At 33.6% G+C, this 22,667-nt stretch overlaps 1 protein-coding gene across 2 annotated transcripts; it reads right to left on the reverse strand.

Moving 5' to 3' along the window:
* Positions 1 to 192: 192 nt before the first annotated feature.
* Positions 193 to 21,786, reverse strand: LOC146538479 (uncharacterized). Of its 2 annotated transcripts, none has more exons than XM_085187516.1 (15): positions 21,535 to 21,786; positions 13,011 to 13,644; positions 11,342 to 11,561; positions 10,719 to 10,789; positions 10,266 to 10,372; positions 9,757 to 9,861; positions 9,371 to 9,459; positions 8,884 to 8,975; positions 8,195 to 8,285; positions 7,345 to 7,604; positions 6,802 to 6,908; positions 6,245 to 6,414; positions 5,611 to 5,684; positions 5,118 to 5,201; positions 193 to 4,869 (listed from the first exon to the last, which is right to left on the reverse strand). In XM_085187516.1, the coding sequence occupies exons 2-15, from the start codon at positions 13,542 to 13,544 to the stop codon at positions 4,792 to 4,794; spliced, it is 2,082 nt and encodes a 693-aa protein (XP_085043642.1). In that variant the 5' UTR covers positions 13,545 to 13,644; positions 21,535 to 21,786; the 3' UTR covers positions 193 to 4,791. The 2 variants fall into 2 exon arrangements, with proteins under 2 accessions (XP_085043642.1, XP_085043643.1); XM_085187517.1 differs by having other exon boundaries at positions 13,011 to 13,686.
* Between the last annotated feature and the right edge of the window lie 881 nt (positions 21,787 to 22,667).

The raw sequence follows: 22,667 nt of genomic DNA on the forward strand, positions 1-22,667 counted from the left end.
GAGTGTCTCAACATTATTTTCCCAGGTTCATCTTGTCTACCTCATTATGTGCGGGATACAGCGTGACGCAAAAAATTTTAACTAAATAGTTATACGTTTATAAACATTGAACTGTAAGGAACGGAGAATAAACACTAACGAGTATCTGTTCTCTATGCCAGTGTTTATACACAAAAATAATTAAAAACAATATAAAATATTTTGTAACATTTTATTCAATATACTTTATTTAGTACGCTAGCACCATACTGCCGCAGTCGCTTTACATACATACATTCATTCATTAATATTAATTATCTCATACATTTATAACTTAACGTTTTAGTTAGGTGTGTTTTAACACCAAAAACTAAACAATATTCTATCAGACCACAATTCCACAATAAATTTCTTGATTGCGGAATATTTATATATTTTTGTGGAATTCATTAAATTATACTTTAAAATATAAATTATAGTCATAATAGTTAATAATACAAAAAAACTCCTTTTTCACGGTATTTACATAAAAAATCAAGTTCTAAATGTATGACACTTTTCTATAACGATCATTAATTATTACATCGTGTTGCATTTGGCCGCGAGACTATTTTTCTATATTATTACTTACTTTAGAATGTGAAAAGAATGGAGTGTTTTAACACTAGGGTCTGCCTATCCCACTATATACAAGATACAGCGTGAAGCTTAAACAAATGAAATTAATTAATTCGAAAGTATATATTCACTGTTATATTATTAGACATGTTACATTTGTAAAAAGTTGAAAGCAACGCTACAACTTGAAACTTAATTCCTCTATTAGATTAACAAAAAGATTATCCTTAATTGGCACTCTTAAGAATTACATACAAAAAAACATATGTAACACGCAATTAATACTTATAAATAGCACAAGTTATAAACATTAAAAATGAAAGAAAAATGCACATAAAATTCAGGACATTAAAAATACTGTACACAACTTCAGAATTAATATTTTAAAACAATTGTTTAAAAGCATTAGCAACATTGTATATATTGATACATACATTGTATGATTGATATGATACTAATTTATACTACATAACTTTTATTTCAACTCTTTTAAAATGTGTGATTATCAATCACTACTCAACTTTTTTTACCTTCACGCTGTATCCCGCACATAGTTTCGTTCACACATCCGTTGCGCACTTTCCGCCGAATTCTGGTGGCGCCATGTCTGGCCCCTAACTTCTTACTTCTACATTAATATACAATAATTTAATATACATTTATTTTATATATCGTATTATTGTAACACAAATTAGATCGATTCAGTGTAAAGAAAAGTTTATATGTACTTTTTAAAGAATAGTTACACTACCTTTAAAACATTTAAACCAGTCTGGCGGCCAAATATAGCACTATTTAAGTCTAATTAGATCAGAAATGCACAGAAAAGCTAAATTTCAAGCCATTTACAGATAAAACAAAGTAAATTCTACACACGATTATGTAGACAACACACAAATTCACTGACAATTCCGCTGAACACTAACAAATAAGCTAAAATATAATATTTAAGAAAATATTATAAATATAACATCTACATTATTTTTTATTTCTAATAAACATTCTCATATTGTCAGTTGATTTGTCAGCGAATAAAAAAGCAGGTCCTATTTATATGAGAGAAAAGTAGAGGCGAGAAGAATAAAGAAGAGTGGCATGTAAAGTTATAATAGGAAGAGATTTCAAAAATTTTCGTTTAGTGTTATTTTATTCTGGTTCAATTTGTTGAGGTTTTTTTATAAAAATACTAAAATTCCGATTGAGGTGAATTAATTGTAGGAGGATCCGAACTAGCACCTCGTTTATACTTTCCTATCGTACATCAATGCCACAATAAGTTTACATTTTTGACAATTTCTATACAGAATATTAGTATTTTTAAAAATATAAGTTTCCGAATAACACTTTTAATTATGATAACATGGTGGTTTTTTATTAGTAGCAGTTTAACGCTCTTCCCCCGCATCCCAATCCTGCAATATGCGGAAAGGAGCGTAAAGTTGCTTTCTTTTTAACAAATATTTAAATTTGCACATTGCTACATCACTCTTCTCTACTATTATACTCAACATTATCTAAATAATGTACTATATTTGAGATTTATTCTTTATTAGATTCGATGTTTTAGTCTAAAAATTATTTAAGCAATTGTTTAAAATATATTTTTAAAAAATCCGACATCGAGCATTTAAAAAAATATATTAAAACCATTTTTTTAAATAAATTCACAAAAACGTCCAATAAGTCAGTCAAAAAAATGTAATTAATATTTTTCCTATTTAATTTTGACCAGGACTAGTATCTAAACTTGGCAGCGACGATCCTAACTAATTATATTATGTACAAAAATAGTTACTTTTTAAACGCATACATACGTTTATTTAAAAATATGCCAATAAAAGTTAAAAATGCATTAAATTGTAGTAAAAAAGTGGAATTCCGCCGAACATAATGCTTTTTTTTGTATTGGCGGAATTAAAAATAAATTAAAGTCATAATAATAAAGCATTGTAAATGGCGTTTTTTAAATTGTACTTTAATGTTTTTTTTTTATATAAAAATACTTACAAAAGTTAAAAAAGACAGACATAAAATAATAATAAATATGTGTGATGTGTATAGGCCGTAAAAATATTAAAAAAGGAGGCTAAAATAAAAATAACTCATATTTATATGTTTAAAAGGTAAAAAAAGTCCGACAAAAAAGAAAACATGCGTAGTATCTTCAAATAAATAAAAATATAGGTATGATACGAAATATTAAAATTGCTTAAAAAAAGACAATAGCATACATATTATATACTAGCGATCCGCTGAATTACTTTCGTGTTCTAATAACATTAAGTTTAAAATACATTATTATATTTATTTATGAACCGATTGAAATAAAACAAACACTAAAGGTTACACGAAGTATGCCAAAATACAATAGTGAACATTTTATTTTAATCGGTTAAACTGTTTCTGAGATATTTCGCGTGCATTCACGCACAGACAAAATGTTGAAAAATCATTGTATTTGGTTCTATTTCATTGATAAATGCCCCCAATAATAGATTTTCACCATAATATCTGCCATGTTCAGAATGTAATGATCTTTATATTTGAAAAGAAAGACTATTTTGTTTCATATACATAACAATATAATTATTTTTTATGTTCGTTTCACTTTTCAAAACAAAAAAGGTATATTTGAATAAACGACAATGTGAATTTAAAATAAGCCAAATCATATTTGTACTAGCGTTTAAATGTGGGCCACCCATTAGGGCTGATGGCAATAGCTACTCGGTATGTATGACATGATACATTCTATGCGGGAGTAACTCTGACCGCATCTACAGTTGATTATATCGAAATGGTTGACGTCATATAATAATATAGCCTATTAGTTTTATTAGTCATGTAATAATATAGTCTTCCTCGAGAAATTATCTATCCTACAAAAAAATAATAATTTGCAATTCGAAGTAATAATTCCTGAATTCAGCCAAACAAACTCTTCAGCTTTAAAATATTAGTAGAGATTATTCCATATAAATATGTAAATATTATGCGTGGCGGAAAACTATCTAATATTCTGGAAAAAGAATATCCGCGAAAAAAAAGTGCTAAATATATTATAGAGATTCTTAGTTTTATTTTGTCATATAACTTGTGATTATTCGAAATTATTTGTGATATGATTATTATTAAATTATTGCTTTAAGTTAATGAATTATTGAAAATATTTTTTTAATAATATATGAAATAATATAAAATAAAAAATCTAAATATCAATAAATACGAATGTAAACGCGTGTAAACGCGATGGTCTTGGGTTCGATCCTCGATCGGAATGAAATATATTATATTTTTATTTCCTCATTATCTCCATGGCGTTTGTAATATATGACATATTTTTTAGTGATTCATATAGCTTTTTTATTTTATTTGATATATTAAGAACGTTTTTTAAAATAATTTAAAAAAAATTGTTGTTTTTAGGTGGAAAAAAAACATATTAACAACACAACACAGCTTCACGCTTTATCCCTAGCGGGGTAGTCAGAGAGAACGGATCACCAAACGCTACGGTCTCTACATACCTCTTTCGCCTCGTCCACTATCATCAACCTCTTCATTCATGCCCTCCGGGAGGTCCTCATGCTTTTTACGTGACCTTCCTCCGGTATCTTTGATACTTTGTTTTCGAAGGTCAACCGAGGTCTCCCTACCTCTCTTAACGCTTATTAATGTTACAATAAAATAATCAGTACATTATATAAAGTGAAAATTAAAACGTAAAATACGACTACAATATTAACTTTTTTCGTTTATCCATTTAAAAGGCCCCTTTTTGGAGGACTCGAAAGCCGCCTTCATGTATTTTAAATTAACATTTTTTTTTGTAATATTACAGTTTTTTCTTTAAATGTACATATATCAGAATTTTGTATAAAATTTTATACTTATATTGTCTACTATTATATTTTACTTTTTAGGTTTTTTTTATACTAAGTAAATTTCCTGACTTTTCATATTGACTGCAATTACATAAGCAATAGTTAACGTAGAAAGAGGCCTTTTAAATTATGCTTTTAATATTTTGCAAAGGGCCCCATGTCATAAGGGGCCGGGTTAAATATATTTTCATACAAATAAAGTTTTTTTATTACATTTATGATATCATAATTTCCAATACACATATTTAGAATCTGAAATAAATGAAAAGTTATTATAGAAACGGGCCTTATTTTCATTACAATTGAGATATTATAAATCGGTTTCGGATGCTTGTGTGTCTAACCAATGCCTCTCTCTGTGTCTACGACGACGGTGAGATGATTCACTCTGAAAAAATGTAGAAAAAAGTTTAAGTAAATTAAAATACTTGTGATAAGTAAACAAATGTATTACAAGTTTTTTTTAATTCGTATTAATATATAATCGGGGAATGAAATATTTATTATTTTTATTTCCTCGCTGTAGGAACTTGCGAATTCCGCTACTCACCATGGAGTATCTCAAGAATTCGGTGGAAAATGGGCAACGGTTGTGTGCGGGATACAGCGTGAGACGTGTTTTATTTATTACACTACCTTATGGTCGTTGGGTCTCCTCGCCTCTTGAAGTAAAGCGGCTGCTCTTTCTGTTGCACGATTCTCTTTTGCTATTAACATTTCCTGAAATTAAAAAAAATATATATTTGACATGATATATACAAAATATTAATTATTAATAAACATGGAAAAATTATAATTTTAATCATACAATCCTAAAAAATAAAATCTAATATATAAATTATAATATTTACAATTAAAGAAAATAGAAAAATTTTATAAGTTGTCCAAAATTATTTTTTAATGCTATTATTATTATTATTTTTCTCTTTTTCTTTAAGTGAGAGAACCTTGTGTCAAAGCATTCCGTTCTCCAAGCATTGTCCGAAGTCGGGACACTGCATTGAGTGGCGGAACTCAAATCCGCTGCGCTCTCTACTCTCACAAGCGAAGAAATAAAAATAACTTATTCCCTCGAGTGTGCACCGAACCGACAACCACCACATTTACAACAGCTCTGAGCAGTAAATACCTGCAACATAACAGCAGCTTCCATCTCCGCCATGCTGACTGACTCCACACAGTTGGTTTCTTCATCGTCCATGTCTGGGAACAATATCACTACTTCAAATAGGGATGTTTTATAAGATCTTTTCATTCGACTATTCAATCATTAACTTGTTGATTTTATTAATAACCATAGTGAACTATATTTTAAATGAACTGTATAATTATTACTATGTAATTTATTGTTCTTTCAATTATTTAAGTGAATATTTTTATGCAATTGAACATTGAACGAATAAATATTTTTATGGATGACTTAATCCATCAAAATATTCATACGCATGTTCAAGCGCCTCTCTACAGCCCCAGTCGCGCGGAATGTACGGGGTCTGCGACGCGCCTCGCTGGGTTTGATTTTCAGTTATCAAATCGTTTATCAATTCATTCTTTACCCGTTCAATCGTTTAATTTGCATTTATTTAACTCTCATTGACTCACTCACTTGTTTATTCATTTAAGGGTTCACTTACTCTTTCATTTGCCATGTAGTGAAAAAAACGCGGGCATAGGTTTATGACTTTGATTTTGACTTTTACCACTCATTCATTCGTTCACTTATTCACTCATTTAATCAATTGTTCACCGAGTATTTCACCTACCGTGTGGTGAATACAACGCGGGCGGGGGCCTGCTGGCGCGCAACGCCACCGTCTCCCTCTTCAGTCTGGCCGCGTGCGCTCTGAGACGCGCCTCGCTGGTTTCGTCCCATTGTATTTTCTCTATTGTGTTTGAAGTGTTGCTTGTGTTTGTTTGTTCATCTGGTATTGAACTGAAATGTTGAAAAGTAAAGTAAAACTTTTTATTACTAATACTTAATACATATATGTATATTGTTTTTACAATTTTTTATGTTATTCTATAATCTTTTTTTTAGCTTCACGTTGTATTCCGCATACAACACTGGGAACCTAGTATTAAGACACTCCGTTTCCCGCTGAATATTGGAAGCATTGTGTGTTGAGTAATGGAACACTATAGCAAGCTTTATTTTGTTACCAGGGAGAGGCAATGAGATCCCTCTGACAGAAATCGAACACACAACCTTCGCGTTTACAGTCACACACTGTGCCACTGCGACATGATAGCCTCACATACATATATTATTTAAAAGCATAGTTAATGAGTATATAGTATATTATATATAGTAAATACTTACGAGTGGTGATCGTGCCAGGGCCCCGGCGACAACAACGGCGCGCCCCACGCCGGCGCCGCGCGCAGCCGCCACAGCAGGCGCGCCGCCACGCCCTCCGCTGCCTCGCGCTGCGTCACCGAGACACGTTACAGATGAAGACATATAAGCTACTAGTTACATAATATTATATTTAAAAAGAAAAAAAGAAATAAATATAAGTTAATATAATTTTGCTTGCAAAAATTTTGTATACTAAAAAATGTTTGTCTTAGCTAAATATTGTATAAGAAAATAAATCATTTAAACAAAACACAGTTCTACCAGTTTTTTTATTAATATTTTTTTTATCGACAACCTCTCCTCTTTTTCAATAATTCGATCGATTCCAATTTTCTTCCAATTAATAATCTACCTAGTGGGTAGATTACTAGAGGTAAAAGGGGGAAGTATTTCCCCTCTCCCCTTAGCGAACATCTATAGCGACCGACCTACTCCCTACTCCTTCGACTTCTCTTATCCTTAACGGTCATTTTTACTCATGTTTTTCACTCATTATCAACCAACCTGTTCCCCTCTCTCCCCTTGCGTCTCAGCTAACGCCAAGAGCACATCATACACTTCGAGGGCCCTATCAGCCGCTTGCAGGGCTCCACACAGCGCCACTGAGGCGGACTCGTGTAGAGCGCAGGCACACTGCAGCCTGTGCGCGGTGTCGACAGCCCTATTTAGTGCGAAATCTAACACTTTAGTGTCTGCAGCTAGGCGAATGCACCGGGCGCGCCATGCTGCTGATTGGGCGGCTATTGCGGTTGATGGGAGAGTGTCTGTATGAAAAAAGGAAAAAAAAAATATGTTAAAAAACAAACTGATGATGTTTACACAGCTGAACATATTGAATGATATCTAACAGCAATCTCAATTAAGTTACCTTCCAAATAAAAAATAAGTCAGTACTCAGTTCATCCGTTTGTTAGCTACCACTGATGCCACATATCACACAAACACGTCATACGTATAACACGCCTCTATTTCAGTTTGGGGTTCAAAATAATATAATTTCTGTATGTCCCATATAGCAGAATAATCAAAAGGAATCTTATGTTAAGACTCTTTGTTCTCCAATTTTAGAATCATTGCTAGTTGAGTGGCGAACTCTATGGAGCGCTTTGTCTTGTTACCAGAGCGAGGAAATGAAAATAATAAAAATTTATTCCCCCGAGTGGAAATCGAACCCACAACCATCGTTTACATAGAAATTGGCACGTTATTTGCTTATTTAATACGTTCTTTATTGCTTGTCAAAAATATACTCAACATCTTTACTTTCTAAACTACCCTACATACTTTAAATATTATTTTCTACTAAAAACGGACAAAAAGCGCAGAAAACATAGAAAATATATAATGAAGTCACCATCATTGCTAGCAGCTACTAGGGCTTCTCTTAAATCAGCTTGAGCACATACGTCTAGTGCCAATCTCTCAGCTGCTTCGACACACCATGCCTGGAAAGTGAATATAATTATCAGCGATATTATAGCCAAATTATACAAAATGTTTACATAAATTGCAAATTGCCAATGTGTTATACTGATGTATAAGCTATATTATTGTGACTTTCATTTAAATCCGTTCAGTAGTTTTTGCGTTAAGGTGGAACAAACATGTATACTCACAAACGTTCACATTTATAATCTTACTAGCATTTGATTGGAAACACAATGGTTGCAGCTTCGATCCCACTTGGGGGAATAATTATATTTAAATTATGATCATTTCTTAGGTCTGGCAAGGCGAAAGGGGCGTTACGTTCCTTCGAAACTGAAATAAAAATACTTAATTATTGAAGATATAAGGATTGAAGGCTGAATAGTTAAATTGTAAACAATAATTATATTTTAATTGCTATTGTTTCCGTTTAATTACATTTAAAATGAGACTGTCAAATTGAAAAGGCAATGGTCGTAGATTCGATTATTATATTTAAATTATGTTAATTTCCTTGCACTGATAGGATACGGCGTTCAGTTGGTATACAATATCTCGTAAATTGCTCAGTGCATGCTGAACGAACGACTGTCTTAACAATAGGTTACCTCCTACCTCGTCATCGGATATGTGGTTACTTTCTGTATCTTCTGTACGTCTGAGTCTGACTCGTGACGCCATTTTGGCCTCTCTTGATTCACAACGACCTGGAAATAAAAAATATTTTTGTAAAGTTCGGCTCGAAGGATCAATCAAAATGTTTTTGTGCTTAGATTATTGTTTAGTAAGTAGAGATGATGATGGTAATTAAATTCCCAAGATCCCTCTGCCTACCATGTGCGAGATACGACGTAAAGCTATAAAAAATATATATTTCTTGCATGATTTTCCAGCGATTTTAAATAAAAAAAAAAAATTCGTATCCAAGAATCAACTACACAAAATCAAAGAAAATTAGGAAGCAAGAACCTTATAGTTCCGTTTCTTGTGTAAATTCGCCAGTTTATTTCGTTTTCGTTCGTATTTGTGTAGATTCCTTGAGAAGTGTGGGAGATTTTCCGAAATTTTAAGGGAACGGGAAGAAAACTAATATAAAACTTACCCGGTGAAGGCGGTAACAGTCCCGGGGAACCCCTTTCCCTTTCGCAACTACCACCGTTGCCATGTACCGCTCTAGCGTATTGACAACATCTGGAATTTTTTAAAATTCATTTAAATACAGTGCATATTTTACGATATGTAATAGCAAGCTCCATACACCATCGAAATTCTTCTTCTTAAATAGTATAAATTATATAAATTTACTATTATGTAGAGCGTATATTATAAATATTGGGTCCTTGCTTATGAATAATTATATAAACTATAACTGTGCCAAATTTCATAATCGTCCGTCCGCAAGATTTTCATAATAAAAAATGGTACAAAGTTTAAATTTTTTGCTTCATGTATTAATATATACTTAGATACGCAATTTCAATCACTCACCTTGCAGTACTAACACATATTTCTGAATCGCGTTCACATAAAACAAGACTCGAACAATTTTCTGATCCTTGTGGCGGCGATACTTCTAATTTTGGAGTTTCTAATCTAAAAATATATATAAATAAATGTAAAAGGCGTGTCATTTGAGAAGCAGAAGTTAGCAAAGTGTTAAAACACTTCGTTGACCGATCTCCGCTCATTTTAAAAACATCGCGTATTTAGTGGTGGAAATAAACGTGGCAGTTTCTCAAACGAGGCAGAGAAACGAAAATATAGTAAGCATTTTAAAATTTTAATCAATCAAAATCACACTTAGAAAACCGAATGGGTTACAAGTTTTTCATCACATTAAATAAAAAAATGTTTGACAGTAATTACGATGATCCAACACGTAATGTTATGAAAATTGGGCGGTGCCTGAGAGATGGAGTGTCTTAACACTAGGTTCACCGTCTACCATGCTTTATGCGGGATGCGCAAAACTAAAAATATTAAAGTCATTTTCTCACCTTAGCTGCTCAGTGGTGCTGACATCTGTATCATCGGGAAGAGGTTCCACCTTCGAATCCTGTGGCGTCGGCAGTTCAGCAGGACTTAGAAGCGATGAGTTATCATTCTGTTAACAATAAAAAAAACCTTATTAAATAAAACATCAATAGACTCAAACTATACTTATAAAATCTAAGCAAGAATTTGGAACTCTCTTCTCTCTGTGCTCCCCTTCAGTCCCTAACCTATCAACATCACAAGCTTCAACTTTCTAAGTCCAGTAGTTTCATGTGTGCGTTGTGTCAGTCCCTAGCATCTATCTACATTTATAGGAATTTATAAAACTGTAATCTAAAATAATAATTTTCAGGAGTTAAGCTCACTAAAACTATGCAGAAAATGGGAGACAAAATGTCGTGACACTGTGCTCCCTCTGCCAAGCTATATGCGGGATACAGCGTTAAGGTACGTACTTGTTCAGTTTGAGACATGTCAGCATCATTTTCCAGTTCACCCGCTGGCTGTGTTGTTGATTCGCATTCATCTGTAATTATAAAAATGTTCATGTGTTATTACAATAAAAAATCTAATATTATTTAAAAAAAGTTTTAATTATAATCTATTTACCATTTTTTTTCCGAATTTAAGACATTGTAAGTTATCTTGCCGTTGATATATTTTTATTTTCGTTTTATAAGAATTTTTCTGGAAATATGTTGAGTCAACTGCATGTATGAATATACAAATAAGGTTTTACCAATTTAACATGAAGTGGCTCTAAAACAAGTATACTGTAGAAAACAGTATGTCTTAAGATTAACATACGTGTCCGGCGACTTCAAAATAATAAAAAAAAAAAAAATTATCACATTCAGACTCAATTCCACACTTTTCGCTCAATTTTAGAGAAAATTTCACATGTCAGTGAGGGAACACAACGCCACGCTTTAAATTGTTACTAGAGCGAGGAAATGAAATCAACTTATTCCCTCGAATGGAAATCGAACCCGACTGTCGCGTTTACAGTTAGAGACTGTGCCGCTGCGTCACGAAGGCCAGAAACTATTAAACTCATAAAAACAACTATAAGCCTCACCAGAAACCTCCTCTTCAGGTATAGCCTTCGCCCGTTTATCAGCAGTTCTCCGTCTAACCAGCTCAGCTATGACACCATGTAGTTCCGCAAGTCTGGCGTCGTGGGCTCTGGCCGCGGCTGCAGCTCTCTGTCTCTCCGCTGCTAGAGCTCGAACGAGGGCGTCCCGTTCCGCTTTGAGGGTGGAGAGATCGTCTACTCGGCCACTGCTGTGTGTCGCCACCTGAGAAGACCAGAAGACCAAACTACTTTTATATCCTACTCGTTTGGAAGTAAATTTTAACTGTACTACTACTGGTTCCCTCTGTCTACCCTGCTATGTGCGGGATAAAGCTTGAAGCTAAAAACCACATCAAAATATATAAAAATCAGTTGATACCATTCAAAAACGTTTTTGTTTTAAATTCGTGTTATTTTCTGCAATAGAAATTTTTTTTTTACACATTCTGTATGCAATTGATCCAATTCTATTCAGCCAGTTCAGAGTCCTTGACCAAGTTTCTCAACTTAAACGACTTTGCGGTATAATTGGAACTGCTTAATGGGCGGAAGGTCGTGATTTCAAAGTTCCGTTTCCGTAAATTCTCCCACTCTCTCATCGTATAGAAAAGGGAAGGGGATGATAGTGACTTCGAATACTTCTCCGAGTACCCGCATATACTGGGCAGTGGGAATCCAGTGTTGAGACACTCAGTTTCCATTAAGACGCTTCTATTCCGCACTTTCTGCCGAATTTTGATGGCATTGCGTGTCGAGTGCATTACCAGAGCAAGGAAATCGAGTGGGAATAAAACCCGACGTTTATCTATAAACGCGACAGAATGTGGGCAAGCTTGGCCCTCCGCTACAACTGTCCTCTTAATAAAATTCTCAGAATAAAATCTTATAGTTCAAAACGTTAACAATGTCTGTAACAAATTCTAATCAAAATCGGTTCATGGGTCAACCATTTAGTGGTAACTCGTAACAAACAAAACACCGACAGTCCATGTATTAAATATCAGTATACATATATGTCTACACATAGCGGTCTCAATGCATAGGTATGCCATTGTCATTGCATTTGGTACATCACTATAAGGCGGTCACCAAAATCGTTTATGATAATTAGTCGTTTTATTAGGATATCGGATATGTTGCTATGGATTCGAAGCTTGGACTACTGGTCTGTACTAATATGGTTTAAGAATATATTTTCCTTATTGTTTATAAGTGTAAAATTTTTTATTAGTTACACGCTGTATCCCGCATATAGCAGTGTAGGTAGAGGGAACCTACTGTGGAGACATTCCGTATACGAATGAATGAAATCAAATGAAATTGACGGTATTTGAAATTAGTGTAACTTTTTAAATTACTTTTAAGTAATATAATTAAGATTGGAATTGAGTGAAGTGTTGATTACATTTAGGGTCATTTATACATTCTGAAATACATTGAGTACCTACCGTCAAAGGATCGTCCTTAGTAATAATGTTTTTAAAAAAAATTATATCAAGATGCAACAAAAGTTATAATTCAAAGAAGCTGATTCAAATTCAGTTATTAAAAAAAAATCATACTCTTATATAAAATCTGTGAATAAAATAGAAGAATAAAAGTTATAATCATTTTGACAATAATGTCGTTTCAACACAAATTAAAAGACGGATCTATTAATACATGGACTTACCATATGAAAACCATTCTGTCCAGCAACAGGAGGTGCTGTCACCGGCCTCAAGCTGGAGTACCTCCAGGAGGATTCCCTGGATATCTCCTCATCACCTACATTTGGACAACACAAGTACCAACTGCGACTCCTCCTAACTCCTGGAGTCGTATCCAATTGGGTTAATGGAACACGTCCGACTATCTCCAATTCTGCTAGCAAAGGTTCCTTTTCCTTTGGCTCGGGCATGGGAAAGGTTCCCGCTGTGGAATAAGTTTCCCCAATTTTCACCCCATTCTCTGGGGTCGTGTATTCAGGTGACCACCGATCTCTTAATGGGGGAACATCTTTAGTCGCCCCATCGTTGATAACTTCATTTGTCTCAAGATATTCACTGAGCTCGTTTAGATTTTGTTCCTTGTCTTGGCAACCTTCCGGTTGGGCGCCATTTTGACGCGATTGGCCGCCATTTTGTCGTTTGATCTTTTCAAGGTCAGCATAATAGTACGCGGTGGACCTCGGAGGTTCCCCACTAAGAGTGCGTGTTCCAGCCATTTCACTCACATTTCTTTAAGAGTTACGTAATCTTGACACTTCTTGATATGTTAACGTTACATTTCACTATCACATTATCACTTAAGCCTAACTTTACGGACTACAAAACAATTGAGGTTAGATAGGCGATCGGTTATTTTCCCTATATTTGTTAAAAAATTAAATATGATATGAGATTTTAAGTATTTTTTACTTAATTAAAGGAATGTATAAGATCCCTAGAGACTACGAATATGATAGATAACGTTACACAAGTCATAAAAATACGTTTAAAATTATTATATCCAGCTTTTCATAATTCGGCGGAAAGTAGGGAACCGAGTGTCATAACACTAGTTTTCCCCTTCCTACCATGCTATATGCGGGATACAGCTACCTTCACAAAAAAAAAATCAAGGGTTCATCACGCAGTGTTGTACTAAGCACAAGTTCTCCAAAACAACTCCTTATTAAAACTACCCTACACTTTAATCCCTTACCCGCTATTTATGGGTAGGCACGCGCCGTACAAAGAGCTTGTATAGTCTAAACTTACGCACAATGGCCACCGCCTGCGGCTTTCCCCGCTTTTTAGGATGTAAAGAATTTTCTTCAACATGTTTTTATTATGAAACAAGTAATTACAACTTTATAGCTGTGGTTTGAGAATAAAGCGTTTAATTGTTAATGAATGTAAGATAATTACTTTTTCAGTCAACGTTTGACAGAGCAGGATTTAAAACCGCTACTCTTGTCTACCATCCAAGCTCTCTGACTAAGCCTTACGTTCTTAATGCTCGCGCTAAGAATTTACTCAAAGTTGCTTCAAAAAATAAATTGTAACACTAACAAAAGCAAAAGTACGTTCAATAAGTGTACGTATGTTTATCTACAAATTTCTCGGGAACTTAACTCATCGAAAAAAAATTTCGTTTTAAGTAAAGTATAATGCACCATACGAAACACAACATTTTTATCAAATTCCATATTTCTTTTACATGTAACACTAACAACATAAAAATTACAATCATAAACGATAACATCAAAATAGTAAAAAAAAAACTAAAAATCGCTGCCGCCTATGCCTTGGAGTGGTATTTTAAAACATTAATGCACGAATATACCTGGCTTTACCCGTTAGAACGCTTTTATGCATATCAAAGAAGCGTCTACTGAAACGCTTGTCGAGGATTTTCCTATGAAAGAACACTCGTTGGCAAATTAATGGTGTGTTAATTAAAAAACTTGTGGGTTTACAACTTTTATTCAGAAATGATTTGTATCCCATATATAGCGGGGTAGGCAAAGCGATTAATGTATTAAGACACTCCGTTCTTATACACTTCCGTTCTCCACTTTCTGCCGAATCCTAAAGGCATTGCGTCTTTTGGAATTCAATGCTACGCTTTTTGTCTCTGTCTTGCGCTCCATGCAACGTAAATTTTCTCTATGCTGCGCTTTGTTTTGTCACCAGAGAGAGAAAATGAAAATATTAATTACTAGCGGCCCGCCCGCGTGAACTATATTATTATTAATTTCTGTCTCCATGAGAACCTTGTCCTATAAGTGACATTCATGCAAAATTTGAGACTCCTAGCACTTGTAGTTTCTGAGATTTCATGATGAGTGAGCGAGTGACCTTTCGATTTTATATATACAGATTCATATCATTGACTGAGAATCGAACCCATAATCTGCTGCGTTTACAGTCGCACGCTTGTGCCCTTGCGCCATGACTGGCCTCAGCTGGCTATTATTAGATAAAGTGTGGATAAAGGGCACACACAGAAATAAATTGACATTAGAACGTGAAATGATTTAAACAAACCTACACAACTTGTTTTTGTAATAAAAAAAATGTAGTCTATACTATCTTTCATAACATACCCCTGGGACTACTGGAAATTGTTCTATTTCAATTAAATATTTGTCTTTTATTCCACACATTATTAAAATATACATCCACAAAAGGCGCGCCTAACACTAAAAACGATTCTACATCAGCCAACATTATTATATGGGAAATATTTATGTAGACACCTACATAAATTTTATATAAAATTAAATAAACAGATATAGACAAATACAAGAAGGAATATGGACGCAGAGAGATCGTCTAAAAGTCAACGCGACAATTGTAGATGATGTGTTTCGATTTCCAATCAGGGGAAAGAATTATTGTCATTTCCACGCTTTGGAAGTATGACAAAGTGCGGAGCTGCATTCCGCCACGCAAAACACAATGTTTTGAATGTGCTTTATGCGTTATGCTCAAAGAAATGGTCAAAAAGATTAAAAAACTAAGTAAAATATAATTACTCTTTCCATCCAATTATAGTATAAAGAAAACTTCAAAGAGTATCCATCAAAACACTAAGCTAAATACAAAAAACAAGACCGTCTGACTTTTTAGGGCGCGGATAATGAAGGATTTTCGCCGGAAAGTCCTAAAAAAGGTAGATCTAAAATGCATCTGCATACAAAGAGAGAGCGGTGCATCACACGTGTAATTCGGATTAAAGGCACAAAGTTCATAGCACGGACGAGTGTACCGGAATACTGTGTGGACGTAAATTATAGGCGGTAGCGATTTTATAAAGTATTATTTTAACACATTTAAAAAAACTAACTAAAAATCCTACTTTGTTAAAATTTGTGTAGTCTAGAAATATATGTTTAGGTATATATTATTTTTTATTTTTGAGACATTTGTATTGCAATTGTTGTATAGTAAAAACAGATCACGATACAACTGTTTTAGCTTTACGTTGCATCCTGCAAATAGCAGAGTAAGCTCCCCGAGTGGGACTCGAATCCATAAGTGATGCCTTTACAGACGCTGTGCCGCTGCGCTGCGACGCCGTTATACATAGATCCCACAATGCAATATTTTATACACGAAAAGATATGTTAATTTTTAAAAACTAAGCTAAAAATAAAATTTCAATACTCGGAAAAAAATAAACACGTAAATTTATCTCCTCAGTAAATATAATCTCCTCTTCTGACTTAGACCACACAAGCCCAGTGGAGTGCTAAAACCTAACACTGTCTAACATAAGTACATCCAAGCCCCAACCTATTTGGAACCGCTGAGACTACAGATATTATTTAATTTTTTTTTTAATATTTTCTGAACCAGTCGCCATATAATTTATATGGTACCTACCAACCCAGAAACAATCGAGCAGTTTGCCCTGTTATCAGTACGAAGAAAATGAAAATATTTCATTTTCTCGAGTAGGAATCGAATACACCGCCCGTCACGTTTACAGTCGCACATTCGTGCCTCACGACTGGCCACAAAGTTATAAAAACTTTATTAAAATCCAAGCAAAAACGGGAAATTACGCTAGTAAAGCCAAAGCTAGAGTGTTAATAATTGTTTGCGACATAATTGAATTCTCTTCAACCTCGATAGGTTACTTGATAATGGATGTGGTAGTACATACGACTTTAAAACTTGTGTTACACAGTAACTCAATTAATAAAGCAATCTGAGACCGTTGTGGTGTAGTGGCAAACCGTGTTAACCGTAAACGTTCGATTCACACTGGCGGGAATGAATTATTTTCATTTACTCGGTCAGGTAACATGACAACGTGCTGTGTTAAGTAACGGAATTAAACACGCAATGTCTCAAAAATTGGGCGGAGGGTAGTGAACGAAGTGTCTTAACACTGAGTTCCCTCTGCTTACCCTGCTAGTGTGAGGCAAAAAAAGGTATAAAGTTTGTTTGGTTGAAAACGCTAACATCAGGAACAACTTGTTCTAATTATTTCTAATATATTGCTGCATAAATAAATAATCGTTACATTCCATTACATCCACTGTAATTGCGGTAAGGGTTACCTCCGTCATGTGCCATACACGATAAGTTGGTACTTATTTCATTTAGCTTCACGCTGCATCCCGCACATAGCAGAGTAACCAGAAGGAAGCTGGGAACCTATTGTTGCCACTCCATTCCCCCTTTTAAAACTCCTCCATTCCCCACTTTCCGCCAAATTCTTGAAGCATATAACCATTTCATCATGCAGTCGAAGCCGCAGGTAAAGGCTAGTTCTAACATAAGAGCTAGAGGCAATTACTCTCAGAGTGTGTTACATAAACAGTCAACACGGGGCTTTCAACATCGACTGTTACTTCATACATTTTAAAGGTCAAAGGTGTGAGAACGTTATATTGTTAACTAACAGACATTAGACAGCTTTCGTTTACAGCAGCTTCCCGCTCTATCCCGCGGCGGACCTCCAAAAATAGTAAAGAGATCAAATCAAAAACTAAGTTTTGATAAGTAATAAGAGCAATTTAATCTTAACAAATATAAATAGGTAATAATTTTATATGGGACCCCAACGTTAAGTTTTTGAGATATAAAGTAACAGATAAATATTGCACATTTTTTTTCCTTTGCAAAGCTAACCCAGAATTAAATAAAAAAAGAACAGCTTACATTAGAAACTAAAACAGTTTAGAAAGAAAAAGAAGAAAAGAGTGACGCGTCACTAAGACCTCTACTCTATTACGGAATTGCAAGGAAGAAAATCAAAACACTTCACACTTGGCCCACTCACCTAGTGAACCAAAATCAAACTTAGGGATGCGTTATAACAATTTTTATTATACGTAATGGACCAAGAATTTGGCAGAAAGTGGAAAACGAAAGTGTTATAATGGGAACAACGTGTCTTAGTACTTGATTCTGAGGTTCCCTCTGCCTAACCTGTTGTGTGCGGGATACAGCGTGAAGCAAGTTTAAAATAGATCAGTCACCAATGACCTATAATAAATGCATGTCAGTGAAGTATCTTGACACTAGATTCTTTTAGAAATATAATAAAAGTCTTCCATTACTGAGTGATTAAAAGAGAACGCCGTAGAAACTACGGGATTAAGAAACGATTTCTCGAAATTCTGCCACGAACGGAAAATGTTGCAATTTTCCATTTCACGTCTGAAAGTTAAGGCAAACAAAGTTGCTGGCGACGTCGATGCGGGATAAAGCGTAAAATTAAAAAAAAATACCAAACAACACTGAAACACACCTGAAAATGGCTGTATAACTACATACATACATAAAACTGCAATGTCTGTACATTTAACCTTGGGGCCATTTGGTCGATATCTTTATATAAGCTTTCATCGAGCACCCTATGTATAGGCATTATAGAGCACATTTTGGTTTGATATTAGGTAAAGATTAAATTTTGTAAAATAGATCTTAAACTTTGAACATTTAAGTTTCTTTTAGTTTGGAATAGTTAGAACGAACTGTTGCTTTATAAAAGGCAAGTTTTTAGGAAAACTAGACATTTTCAACACGGTCACTTAAAAAGTGTCAAATTCAAAGATTATATTCAAGAAGGTCGTGGATTCAATTCTTATTTGGTACAGATATTTATGTGTCACACGTAGGTACTATGACAGATGGTAAAGTTTAAGCCTTAGTTTATTCAAACCGATTGAGTTCCGTCACTCATCACGCAATACTCGAAAATTTTTCAAAAATTGGAGGACCCACCCACTAAGGTATGATTTTGCGGCATCACATTACAATTTTTTGATATATTCGACTTTAAACACGATAGGTTTAATATTTTCATTTCCGCGCGACAAAACTTGGCGAAAAGTGGGAAGCGGAATGTCTTAACAATAGGTTCCCAGGTTACCTCTGACTGCGGGATACAGCGTGTATATGCGGGATACAGCGTGAACCTAAAAATATAGCACATATCTATAGATATCCTCTGTAGTGTTCTGTATATAAGGAACATATATATTTAAAACTTCTGTATACGAATACCGCAAGCCGCAGACAGTATTGTATTACGTAGCTTCGTAACTGACCTTCGGATTATTACTATACTAGACAAACATCTAATCTACACTTGACACTATGGGCACAGTGGAACACACGATGGATGTGGGTTCGATTCCCGCTCGGGAGATTGAGTTATTTTCGATTATTTTTATTATTCATTTCCTCGCTCAGATAACATGTTATCAGGGTCGCCGCTATTCTTGACAAAATATTCTTCCGTCTTGACAAATAGGGGCGTTGAGAACTGCCACTCAATAGCAGTCTCGGAACGGAGTGTCTTAACACTAGGTTCCTTCAGCCTACCCATCTAAATGCGGGATACAGCGTGAAGCTAAAAAAGAACAAAAAAAATTCTAATCTTTTTGCTTGACCCCAGTAGGGCAGTGAAGCACACAATGATTTTAGGTGCGATACGAATTCATGGCAATGGCTTCAATAACGAAGAGAAAATCAATTCGTCTGTATGTTTTGTTTATTTGTAAAATGTACATACAAACAACACAATACGTTACGCGATTATTTAGCTTATTATAAATGGATTTTAATGTTTTTTTTTTGTTTTGTAGGTACGTAATTTTTTTTTTATTTCAAAAATTTCATCCTATACATATTTATTTTAGAGTTATTAAAACAATATTATATTCTAGTTATTAGTTTTTGTTGAAGATTGTCCAAAGGTATAGTTTTTTGCAGCTTCACGGTGTATCCTGCATATAGCAGGGTAGGCAGAGGGAACCTAGTGTTAAGACACTTCATTCTTCACTTACCACCGAGACAATGTCTGTTGAGTGGTGGAACTCAACGCCACATTTCGTTCGACCGAGAGTATTATTATAATATCGCTGTCTGTCTGTCTGTCTATCACCAGACTGTATCTCATGAACCAACACTGTAACAACCAATACTAAAAATAAAATAATGATTTACGTATTTCAAGATAATGATTTGTGCGCGAGCGAATCGACTCAAGCTGAGCACGTTTTTTTTAATTGAACTTTATCATTTCCATTATTATTGTAAGACAGACACATTATAATATGTGTTTATCAAGTTATAGAGGTGTTAGAAATATGTAATATAACTGCTTAACGTTTACCTCTTCACGCTGTATCCCGAATACAGAAGAAGGAACCTAGTGTCAAGACACTCCATTTACCGCTTTCCAATTATGTACTTATATGTTATTTTAAATTGTTTCAAATTCAATTACCAGATAATGTTATACAGATGACTCATTGTGTTGAATTGGCATCAATTGTGTGTATTGATACAATAAGTTAATAGGTGGGGTGGGGTACGATTATATTATAATGCTCAGTGAAAGTTATAAATAAACTAACTTTAAGCTGCGGCTTCTCCCGTGTACTCAAATGGAAAAGTATCACACATAACATAAGTCTAAGGTCCGTATTTACAAACTTGTGAGCGACTTTTAAGGTGCCTGTTCATTCATAATATCAATCATCTTAATATCAATCTCAGAGTTGAGAGTGGTTAATAAATAAGATGAGTCAAAAATTATCATAATAGAAAAAAATATCACTCTCAAAGTAACGAATTATCAAATAAAAAATCAAATGAAATAAACATAATTAATAACAACCAAGCAGAAACTAATATATAGAAAGAAGTTCATGTAAATGAAGCCTTGTATTTCATGATACGACTATAGTATTATAAAATAGGAATAAGAATCCCTACAGTGGTGTGATTGAATTGAAATGATTATACAACCTATCTCTAGTAATTATCTTTGACTTTTAAACTACATCTTATTACTTCACTAGTTATAATAACATACAAAAAAAATCCTAATTATAATAAATCCCTTCATTGCTAACTTTTAGTTAGAAATTTTATGAAACATTTGACCGCCATTTCACTCTGAAAACACATAAAAAAATTGACTAATTTACTCTATTAAAAATATTAAAATTCCTTAAAAAAATAAAAATATATATTTAAAAAACATGTAATTGCGAATATGATATTTATTGAATGTTTGGTTATAGCGTACAAGAAACTAAATAATTTCAACCTGAAAATTTGTCTCTTGTTGATATGAAAACAAGTGTAACTACTAACTAAATAAAACAACCGATCGCCATTCCGCTTTAAAACACATAAAAAAACTATTATTTAAGTGACTTATTTCATTAAAAACACAAAATTCCTTAAAATACTTACTCAAAAATGCACTATATATCTACAAAAATAATAACACTGTATATGTATAAAAAAAATAAACACGTGACGTCACTTTAGTCAAGTAGGTCACTCGCGCAACTATTGTAATGGAGAACGGATAATTTAAACACTTTGGACACTGCGTAGTATTAAATAGTGATTAAAATAGCGCCTAATTAATATTTTTTAATGTTTAAGGACGGTTTCCTCCGGATTGTGATGTATAATGCGTGTTAGACGTAGCGCGGACGAATGCCGAATGACGCAGTTTTGTGTTGCCATTTGGTAATGTGTGGATAAGATTTCCCTTTATATTGGGGAATAAGTTGTGAATTTATTTAAAAGTTAAAAATATATTTAAAGCAAACGTTATAAAAATACACTTTTTATAATCGGATTAACTTAACTTAACGTCACGCTTTATCCCTAGTCAGAGAGAACGGAGCGCCAAACGCTACGGTTCCTACATACCTCTTTCGCCTCGTCCACTGTCATCAACCTCTTCATACATGCCCTCCTCATGAAATTAATATAATAATATTTTAATCGGATTAATCGCGTATATTTAGTATAATACATTGTTTATTATACTTATATCACGTTATATGGAGAACACACAAATGAGGTTGAACGGAGAAAAAACATAGAAAATATTTTTGTTTCAAAATCTACCACATTCGGGTGATTTAATTTTCGCATTTAACGATATAAATATCTAAACTGTGCTATTAATATACATATTATTTTTCACCTAATCAGAGATCTTATTTGTATATTATAACTCAAAATTTCTGTATCTTTAGATAATATAAAAAATATAAATATAAAAGACATGTTCCATATAATGATATTCCAATAAAATTGAATTTTATACATTTTATATTATGTAGATAGCATGTTCACTGAATGCTATATGTCAATTTAGACAAAAAGATTATATTCCATACAATATTGTTACAATATTTAGCAATTTATTTTTAATAATTTATTTAATTTTCAAGGGAAACAAATATTAAAGTAAATTATTAAACTTAATTTAAATTTATTATTTTTTATAACTTATAAAACATAATAAATATATCATGATTAGGTGAATACAGATTGTACGCAATAAAATACTTATTATTTATTTT

The sequence above is a fragment of the Heliconius melpomene genome, chromosome 6 (assembly GCF_056956725.1).
Source record: "Heliconius melpomene rosina isolate 202511_hmr_F chromosome 6, ASM5695672v1, whole genome shotgun sequence".
Classification (NCBI taxonomy): Eukaryota; Metazoa; Arthropoda; class Insecta; order Lepidoptera; family Nymphalidae; genus Heliconius; species Heliconius melpomene.

Coding starts and splice junctions, on each gene's coding strand:
- LOC146538479 (XM_085187516.1), bottom strand. CDS start 13,544: ATGGCTGGAACACGCACTCTTAGTGGGGAACCTCCGAGGTCCACCGCG. Junction 5,685..6,244: donor CGCGTTGTATTCACCACACG/GTAGGTGAAATA, acceptor TATTGTTCCCAG/ACATGGACGATGAAGAAACC. Junction 5,202..5,610: donor AAGCTGCTGTTATGTTGCAG/GTATTTACTGCT, acceptor TTTTAATTTCAG/GAAATGTTAATAGCAAAAGA.